The 10,673-nt window shown below is 36.8% G+C and overlaps 1 protein-coding gene across 2 annotated transcripts; it reads right to left on the reverse strand.

Moving 5' to 3' along the window:
* Positions 1–829: 829 nt before the first annotated feature.
* LOC127831168 (mucin-5B-like) lies at positions 830–9,758 on the reverse strand. 2 transcript variants are annotated; one of them, XR_008026380.1, is made up of 5 exons: positions 9,630–9,758; positions 7,716–7,926; positions 6,935–7,514; positions 1,630–1,786; positions 830–1,315 (listed from the first exon to the last, which is right to left on the reverse strand). XR_008026380.1 is itself a non-coding variant. In XM_052356164.1 (3 exons), exons 2-3 carry the CDS (start codon positions 7,921–7,923, stop codon positions 7,006–7,008), a joined length of 717 nt encoding a protein of 238 aa, XP_052212124.1. In that variant the 5' UTR covers positions 7,924–7,926; positions 9,630–9,758; the 3' UTR covers positions 6,859–7,005. The 2 variants fall into 2 exon arrangements, 1 of the variants encoding a protein (XP_052212124.1); XM_052356164.1 differs by lacking the exons at positions 830–1,315; positions 1,630–1,786 and having other exon boundaries at positions 6,859–7,514.
* Between the last annotated feature and the right edge of the window lie 915 nt (positions 9,759–10,673).

A 10,673-nucleotide genomic window follows, 5' to 3' on the forward strand; every position in this document is an offset into this window, starting at 1 on the left:
CCCGGAGTAAGAGGCATTTTCTGCAAACTGAATACAATGTATGTTCATGTTCATGCTAAATACCATTCATTGTCCTAAGCGGTTGTGTGTTATATTTGAAAAACCTTAAACTGATAGCTCAGCATGAACATTGTTTGGGTATTAAAATAATGTCTGTTTCTAATGTTTATGTTCGTAATATTAATAATCATGACAATTATGGTCGACACAACTCATTTATTATGCACAGTTAATGTATATTAGAGTGGACCGGGTGTCGCCAATATCGAACCCGACCCAAGAAAACGTGTTGGTTGGGATAAGGTTGATAGTTCTGGATACACTAAACGCTCCGATCGAGAAAATACCCTGTTTTCTTTAGATTCCTGTGTGAATTACTTAGTTAAGTTCTTCTCGGTTTAACGGCTCATGTAAAGACGAGGCATATACAATTCGGAAGATTATTGAGAAGATCTCTCAGGATAAAACACGTTGTCGAAATAGAAACAAATGTAGGCAACTTATTTAGTTCACGATTGGACAAACTTAACTGCAAATGTTTATTATTTGAGGACTATTCAGCCAAATAATTTAACCGATGCTTTCCAACTGGTGTACTAGTAACATATTGAGATAATTAAAATAAACAATTGATAGATAATACAATTTAATCAGCAAACACTGCTTCTTGTATTGTATGGTTAAATCTGCTGTCAATGGTAATGAAATAACCCAAAAATCGTCACAAATCCAAGTGTCCCTTTGTAATTGGTTAATATATTTTATTAAATGCAGACATTTTCAACGTCTTTTTCTACTTTCGACCATTTTATTGAGTAAAACAGTGCAACTAGATTTTATCATTTAACTTATTTATTAGGAAAATAATAACATGTAGATTATATGCATTGATGATTGAAAATAAGTTCTTGAATAGAAAAAACATATGTCAAAATATTTCAGAACATAGACAAAACAGTCGGGTATACTTAAACTTTCGAGACAAAGTTTCGAAACGCACACATCGACCATCAGAATCATTACTTTTTGCTAAATACACAAAATGTTATTTCGTACGCAGATGCCACACTAATTAGCTATAAGAACCCTATTCAGAAATTAAGCGATTAGATATATTGTTTTGGTCTGAACATTTTTTTTCTTGAGTACGGGCGGGTAAGAGAAACCTATTATTTTCTAAAATGTCTTATCGCATCACTTGTTTTTAATTGTTAGTGAAGCCCCGACCTTGATTTTACCGTTCAGTACTATGAAATTGATATGGAAACACGGCGATTAAAGAATCTCCTCAGTTCCGTTGCGTGCAGCGACTTTGCTGAAGAAAAACATTTTACTAATTATTTTCATAAAATACTTATTTATAAAACATGAGCATACATATGGAAAAGGAACTCTTTCTGATAATTTAGAAGTAAGTAAGACTCGCTCGACATAAATGTTTGGATACGCTATAATGTTTAAATGTAAAATGATGAAATAGAATTTGTTATTTTACTATTTACCGGTAGATAGTTAATCAATTATTTGTTTTCAACATTGCATGCTTTCAGTTCTTAGAATGTTTATGATGATATAACCATCTAATTGTGTATTCTTGTTTTTTTTGTTGGGACATAAAAAATCACGTACTTCTTACGATACTTCTTGAAGAGAGCGACCATCATAATCAATGCAAAGAGCGCCAGAACTGCGACACCGGAAGCTGCAAGCCCGAACTGCATGCCACTGAGAGGCCGTGTGCTGGTATGCGACTGTCCTGGCCCGGTTTCTGTTTGAGTGTGTATTGCTAAATACGAAAGCAATGAAACTCATTTATGTGATTCAACATAAAAGTAAACGAATAATGTGGCTATTTTTTCAATGCTTACCAATATGAAAGTCATGCCTTGGTGTGTGATCATTTACAAAACGCTGTTGTCTTGAATAAAAAAAACTTTTTATATTCCCATACAAAGCTGTTGATCGCATGAAAGGGTCAGGTTTTTCATTCCTCCATTATTATCACTTATTATTCAAGATGGCCGCCACAACCTATTATTGATTATAGCTATGTATCTGTTCACTCAAATTGGATGATTTTGGTGTCTATACCTAGCATGCCGGTGGCAAAAGAACACATTATGATTACAAGAAATCGTGTAAGTTTATTATGTAACATATACATCAAACATGATGTCCAAACTGGCCAACGACACAATAGGAAGGACCACACATCTATAAACTGTGACTCAAACAGGATGATTGTTATGTCAAACGCCGTAGTTACATAATCATCAAATGCAATTTATGACATTCCCCTCCCCACTTTCACTGATATACAATAACCTTTGTCAATAATATAGCGTTAAATTGTCGTTGTCGACCTCCTCGTAAGTACCGACCTCTTTTGAATAGTTTGGATTGTCACAGCAAAGAAGAGGAGTCTATGGCGTCTGCAGCTGCATCGAGAGGATTTATATCATGCAAAAAAGTTTTGATGGATGCTTTTCTTTTTAATAGTTCTTCAGATGTAGAATTGTTTTCGGTCATGATCGGAATTGGAATTAATTGGTCGTTGTCCTGTTTCAATCCCCATTCAGTAGGCTTCGTATTATTTGCCAATGCGCCATACCCATCCATACCATTTTTGATAGTAAACGCCTTGGATATGGACTACTGTTGCATTTGATGTTCAGAAGTCGCTCAGGAGTTACCAATTGTTTGGCAGTAGTCACTTTCTTTGTGAACATGTAATGACGCAGTGATTCTAAGGAATCATTGAACTTGCTACCAAACAGATCAATCATCAAGCAATTGCCAAGGTTTGTACTCAAGAGACTTGTTTGGAAGGAGGAATAAATTTGCAAGAGTACAGGATATGATTAGTGTTACTAATTTCCGAAAGACTGACTTTTTGTGATGGCGAAAATCATTCAAGGTGATTCACAGCCTGAATAAACATGAACACAGAGCAACTCATCGCACTCTTCGTTCTTAAAAGTTCTTTGATATTATGAACTTTGTGTTTGTGTGACTATTTGTTTACATCAATGATCAGGGCGGTACTAGATGGTATTGTTTCCGCTTTCGGAGTAATGCAGGAGCAAAGTAAGCGAATTTGAATAATCGCCCATCAACGTTGTGATGCTATCACGTGATCGTTTCACGGTTGCATTTTTCGCCTTGTGGTGTGTTGTCTTTGAAAGAAGGACCGTCTTCGTAGCTATCGAACAACACTCTCGCTTGTCCGTAATGCCTTACAGTGAAATATACATAAGACTATGCTATTGCGTTACATGAGTCGCCCTTTTTCCATGGATAACGATGGAGCAAAGAGCCACTATCAAGTACGTAACATTCTGTTTCAGGCGTACAGCTCATCACAGCATCACTTGATGCGTTTGCATCACAATCTCTTATTCCCTGAGCGATCTGATGCTTGTCTGCTTGGCTTTAAAGAGGACAGGTGGATAGGGGCTCAGTTCATACGACACTACGTGTTCAATGAAAAGATCTCCAGATTTTGACACTACACGAAAACGCTAGAACTGAAGGGCAGTATCAATGCCACGGTGAAAATCAGTCTTAAGGTAGCGCACCCGTAATGATTTCCCGCGGATTTCTTCGAAGATTGAAGAGCCTTTTTACCTGTTTACTTATGGATATCTAATTTAAGCAGGTACTAATGTGAAGGTGTTTTGGCCGAGTGGTTAAGGCGATTGACTAGAAATCTTTTGGGTTCTTCCCGCGCAGGTTCGAATCTTGCCGGAAAACGCATACTTTTTGCAACGCGTTTTATTTCTTTTCTAACGTAATTTGATTTAATATAGCATATGAGCTATGTTTATTGTTAAATATGTTGCAATTTTTATGCACATTCTTAAATTTTTAAAATTAAAACAACGGTATGGCTAAATTGGGTGATTTACTGCTGAAAATACCAATCATGCATGTTGCATTTTCATTTTTATTTCAAAAAGTAAACGGTAAATATGTCTATTTCTTGGTATTATTGCTGTATATAGTGTATCTATAAAAACTAAGTTCAAAATATACTCAAATGATACTATTTTGAATTTTATGACACTTTGTTTTTAACCAACACAATTTCTACTTGGCTGAAACCACTAACATTTCATGACGCTCTTACATAGAAAACAAATTATAAAAAATATATGTCTGTAAAAGAATACTTATTTCATCTTGTTTAAACTTTAAACACCTTTACTGCATCTGTACACACCAACTGCATGCCCATATTTCGAAATCTGGATGAATTATGGAACCTTTATATACCCCAGGGGTGCAAATAAACTGGACAAAAGCCGAGCGTGGGGTGGTTTTGAAAAAAAAATCAGTATATATATATATTTTAAGCATGGAAAGCCTACCTAAAAAATGTGCATGTAGTTCAGTGAAATGATGCTGATTAAGAACATAATACGTTAAATTATAGTTGGAAAGGTGCCCATTACGGGTGCTCTACCTCAACAGCGGAGCTATGCCCAATAGTTATGCTCAGTCTTTTCCTTTGCATTTTTACGCAAAAGCCGACCTCCCTCTGATATATCTTATGATCTTGTTTTCAACCGCTTCAAATGCGTGCACATTCACATCTGACACAGCCGCAATTCCATTTACAATGTTTCTATGAGTATGATAAGCTGTGTAGGGTGCGCCAGCCTGTGTTTGCACTTATTATTAAATCATTTCTGATAAAAAAGACAATAATTACTTGTTTACTGTTCACATTGTAATGCTGCAATCTACACTAAATAGACATATTTTATTGGAAATGTTTGACACAACCTTTAAAACAAACCAATTTTTCGAGGAAGTGTTTAGCATACACAGGACTGATATGTATGTACATTGGTGGTCTGTAATTACATTTTGTTGTTTATGACCCTCATTATTGGAATGGGTAATCCTAAATCTATATAACCCAAGGTGATGTTACGACTACAGATAAAAATCTAAAATAGTGTATACAAGTTATACTGGAGATAAATATTTAAAACAAAACTTGAAAAAATATTTATTATAAAAATACGAATCAAATTAATGCGTTTGATGTAGTGTCCCAATATCAAGTCAATACAATTTTCTTGTCTTAACTGTATGTATTATTAAACGAAAACAATTACAGCAACACTGCTGAATTTAGAAGATGATATTGTTAGATAGTTCTTTGCCTTTAATTCCTTGTACAGAAATCAGAATTTTACAAAAACTAAATATTGCACTACTTGGTAAACCGTAAAAAAATAAGCATTCCTATTTATAAAAGCATTCGCATTAAAGGTTAAGTATACCCGCAGACGGATTGAAACACCTTATATTTACAATAAAACAACAGACAATTGAAGTTGTCTTACCTCAATTTGATTTCACTGTGAAGTAAATGTATGTTTTAATTGTGCTCGCTATGTTCAATGAAAATCGAATGGTGTACTAATCATCAATGGGGATAACTTTTCAAAACGTTATGTATACAGTACAGGTCAAGTCTCAAACAGGATACGTATGCTTAGACAAAAAAGAGAAAAGCTGTAAGAATCTTAACAATTTTTCAACAATGTATACTGTCTAGAAAAGTGATTTTTTACCAGTGTAACATGGGGTTCTAGAGGGTTAATTTGAAATGCGTTTTCTTTTCAGCCGACTAAAACCAAGTTATCGATCTACACCCATGGTTACACTGACACGTTTGTCACATGGTAGTGTGATGTTGAATACCATTTTGCACCTACATTAAAATTTCCCGCGTTCGTGTTTAATCATCTTAATTGATTTACATTGTACTATCCATTATAAAATGACGGTAGACATAACACTCATCACATATCAGTCTATAGTTATCAACTTTCGGTCACTGTATTAGCGGCCATTTGTACTCCATTTTGGATTTCTGTGTTGCGTAATAGACTTACACAATTTTCGATTATCTCGATGTGTTCTATGTCCCCAAAAACCTTTGTATTGATACCAAAAATTGCTGATACCATAACCATCAACTTTGATATGTCAAAAAGTTGACATCATTAATAGGTTTTGCCTGTAATCCTGGAAGCCATCTTGAAAAAACAACTTTCTGGAGGTCCGATTTCGGTAAACTGTTGATATGTTATAAAATATCATCCTTTTACCTTACTGGCATCAGTTAGAATACCTTTTTTCATATATTTACAAGACTATATATGTTCGCTAATGTATACTGAGCTTAAGTGTTTTACGTGTCGGCTTTTGCTAACTGATCTTTAATTGTGTATATGTTTGCCTATGTATACTTATCATAAGTTGTGTTTATGCTTGTTGAGATATCCTAAACTTAGGATGAGCATATGTTGGCTGATGTATACATATCTTAAGTTAAGTATACATATGTGTTGGTTGAGGTGACTGATCTTGAGGTGAGTATATGTAGCCTTGTGGTACTGATTTAAGTTGAGTTTATGTAAGCTGGTGTTAAAAATCTTAAGAAACCATTATCACATTCACGCAATGCCACCGAGATCGCGAAATAATCGCGGAGCACGGCGGTCCATATTAAGCCTTCATCGTCATATGAAAGTCACTGCGGCCAAATATATACCAAATGAATAACATAGATTGCGCTTCAATTTAAAGTGCTTATGAAATGCGCTTGACCATAATGATTCTACAAAGCAAATTCAATTCGTAGTTGACATGTCAAGAGTGTTTCGATGAGAAATAAACACAAACAGGCAATGATAACAATTTTCCAAAAGCTCAAGTTCCTGAGCTTCAGGACGTATTACGTCAGAAATGTAATGCATTTCATCAATTACTGTTTCATCTATATGGATAGATAGATAGATTACTACAGAAATATCAATAATGGAACCTGATGGTGGGTGAGCTGTAGGTTCTGTGGACGATGAGGCGGTCGAAACGCATACGGAGGCTGTATTTAATGAAACGGAAGGCAAACCTTCATGGAAAGTGGTTGGATGAGCAGTTGATGCACCGCTTGCTCCTGTCGGAGGATTAGCAGTCGGAGACCTAGAGCCGCCGGGTTTTGTCTGGGGTTGTGCAGGTCGGAGTATGACATACCTGCTCCTGGCATTCGTATCGTACTCTGTAATCCTGACAGCCCATCGGGAAATTTTCCAAGAAGCTGCACACCAGACCGTTGTCTTTGGAGCACGTCGCGAAATCAGGTGACTGGGCCAGTGACTGACCGGTCGTCGTCTGACATTCGACTTTGCTAATTACACCACAAGCACAGAATTGCATGATCTCCTCTCTGGTCATGAACTCGTGCTCGTCGGTATTTACCGTAGGGTGCAGCCTATCAATCCACATGGACAAGCGACTAACTGTCTCGCAAATTGCAGGCGGCTGCGCAGTGATATTTTGACATACAGGCAGAGAAAATGTGAATGTCGTAGGACCGGCTAGCCATGTGACCGCATATGTTCCCGTGGATCCCTTATTGCTGTTCATCACTAAAGTGGTTGAGCTTAGTTTTGGTGTTCCGGGAGGGGTGGCAGTGGACGCAGTGGTTGGCACTGCTTGATTTAGAAAAAAACAAAACTCGGTGCATGTAAACGGCAATTAAATCTTACGGATTGATTTAATATTAAGTTGTTGTGGAGAAACGGTTACATTTAGCAAAGTCTAATAGTAAATTAACCTTCAGCAACATCCTAAATAAGCTGAAGGAGCAATTCCCAACTTAACTCATTGAACCATAAAATAATCATACTTACAGCCGAATGTCGTCTGCTCGCACTGGTAACGGATCATGTAGTCGCCGCATTGACCCATGTTCACATCATTGTCACATGTCACTCCAGTAACTGGGTTACAGTCCACTATATCCATGGTGTCGTAGTAAGGTGTTCCGTCAGATCGTTGGCATTCTACGGCCACTATGGTGCCGGAAGGGCAGAATTTCATCTCCTCATCTCCGGTCATTACCTATGAGAGAAAGATATTACGATTGGACCGATCTGCTAACAAGAGCCTGGCGAATATGTTGTATTTAGGGACCAATGATGAAATTCGAAATGTTTCTTTAAAACAGCATAATTTATATTTGAGTAAATCTACTAATTAACAATTAAAGAAATAGTCAGACTATCTGTCATTTGTTAAACAAGAGGGCCATCAGGCCCTAAGGCGCTCACCTGAGAGCCAAAGGAACTACACTATTCTGAAAAAAAATGCAAGCTGACCTAGTGACCTAGTTTTTGAGCTCACATGACCCAGTTTCAATCTCTGCCTATATTTCATTGGGACAAATGTTCTGACCAAGTTTCATGAAGATTGGCCAATAAATGTGGCTAATATAGCGTCAACAAGTTTTCACTATAACCATATAAGGGCAACTGACCACCTCCCCCCCAGTGGCCATGTTTTTCAACGAACAAGAACCATTTTTTTGACTCAGCCGAGCTTTTGTTAGAACAAATGTTCTGATCAAGTTTCATAAAGATTGGATAATAAATTTGACTTCTAGAGTGTTAACAAGGTCTTACTACATAGCAATATAAGGAAAAATGCCACGCCCCCTTGCAGCCATGTTTTTTAACGGATCTCATCCATTTTCTAACTCAGCCCAGATATCATTAGTACAAATATTCTCACCAAGTTTCATGAGCATTGGACAAAAAATGTGACTTCTAGAGTGTTACTATAGCCATATAGGGAAAACTGCCCCGCCCCCTGGCGGCAATGTTTTTCAACAGACCAGAACAATTTTCGAATTCATCCAAGATATCATAAGAACAAATGTTGTGACTAAGTTTAATGAAGATTGGACAATAAATGTGACTTCTAGAGTGTTAACAAGGTAACAAGGTTTTACTAAAGCCACATAAGGAAAACTGCTCCGCCCCCTGGCAGCCATGTTTTTCAACAGACCAGACGTATTTTCGAACTCATCCGAGATATCGTTAGAACAAATGTTTTGACTAAGTTTCAAGAAGATTGGACAATAAATGTGACTTCTAGAGTGTTAACAAGGTTTTACTATACAGTAAAGCCATATAAGGAAAACTACCCCGCCCCCTAGCGGCCATGTTTTTCATTCAACTGGAACCATTTTCGAACTTGTCCAATATATCATTGGGACACATGTTCTGACTATGTTTCATGAAGATTGGACCTAAAATGTGACTTCTAGAGTGTTAACAAGGTTTTACTACAGCCATATAAGGAAAACTGCCACGCCCCTTAGCGGCCATGTTTTTCAACCAACCGAAACCATTTTCGAGCTCGTCCAAGATATTATTGTGACACATGTTCTGACCAAGTTTCATGAAAATTGGACTAAAAATGTGACTTCTAGAGATTTAACAAGGTTTTACTAAAGCCATATAAGGAAAACTGCCACGCCCCCTGGCAGCCATGTTTTTCAACCAACCGGAACCATTTTCGAACTCGTCCAAGATATTATTGAGACACATGTTCTAAAAAAGTTTCATGAAGATTGGAAATAAATGTGACCTTTAGTGAAAACAAGGTAAATGTTGACGACGCACGACGGACAAAAGGCGATCACAATAGCTCACCATGAGCACGTTGTGCTCAGGTGAGCTTATAAAAACACAAGGCGACGCCACAATGATAGAACTAGTTTACTAACACCAACCTATAATTTGTTCAAACAAAAGACTGACCTCTTTGTCGCCAGATCCGGTTTCAGGCTTGTCCCTGTTTATCCAGCTACTCCAGTGCGATGTTGTCGCGCACACGGTAGGTTGCAGTTTGACTTCCGGTTTCAATACCGAGAAGGGTCAGAGTTGAAGAAGTTGATTGTGTCACTGAGCCTTCTGTTAATGTATAATTATAAGACGCCGGTTATAAGGCAAAATCTTATGGACTGTTCATTCTGAATTAAAGAAGCGTTATTTAATAAAATAAGCATACACATTTATCCATATAAAAATACGTATCTAATTTGAGGCCGCACCGGGACGACTTAAATGCTCGAAGTGTTTTAAGGTTATGTTTTTTAAATACATATTTCAATTTTAGCTCATGATGTCGTTTCACAGTCTGATTACTTTTATTATTCCTTCACCTGTTCACTATGACAAGAGAAAACAATCAAAGCATTCTTAGGTTCTGTTCCATAATAAATGCACAAAAATAAACAAGCTGGATTAACTCCAATTGAAACTTATAATTTCCAACCTTTAACTACGTACCCTACGCACCAAACCCGAACAATTAGGATGATGGAGCGGCGAATATCCATGCTGTATCTAAATGTAGTGTTTTAGTTGCAAAATCAAAACCTTATATTGCTATAATTTGTTCCAGTAAACTTTTGCAAAATTTGTTCTTAGCTTACATATATACGAATACATAAATACGAATATTTAATCATCACATAATAGTTGGCTTAAATGGCATTCAACAGTCACTTCTAGGCGAGATTAACGAATATACTAATCTAACAATTAAATCTTGGCGGCGAATGTTGAAGGATCAAAGCATTCAAAACAATAGTATGCTAGATTCCACATGTAATCTAGAGGTTTAATATGGTTTCACCATGTGTCAGGCCACCTTTGTGGCATGAAAAACAAATGTGTGTCATTTATTGCATTAATCAGTACACGTATTAAATTTCTGTCAATGTAAAGATAACAAATAATCGCTCTTTGAAATACAAGCGATAAACGATACTCTTTTTAGATGCGAATGTTTGGGTTATG

Source organism: Dreissena polymorpha, chromosome 1 (assembly GCF_020536995.1).
Source record: "Dreissena polymorpha isolate Duluth1 chromosome 1, UMN_Dpol_1.0, whole genome shotgun sequence".
In the NCBI taxonomy this organism is placed as follows: domain Eukaryota; kingdom Metazoa; phylum Mollusca; class Bivalvia; order Myida; family Dreissenidae; genus Dreissena; species Dreissena polymorpha.

Coding starts and splice junctions, on each gene's coding strand:
- LOC127831168 (XM_052356164.1), bottom strand. CDS start 7,923: ATGACCGGAGATGAGGAGATGAAATTCTGCCCTTCCGGCACCATAGTG. Junction 7,515..7,715: donor CGAGCAGACGACATTCGGCT/GTAAGTATGATT, acceptor TAAATCAAGCAG/TGCCAACCACTGCGTCCACT.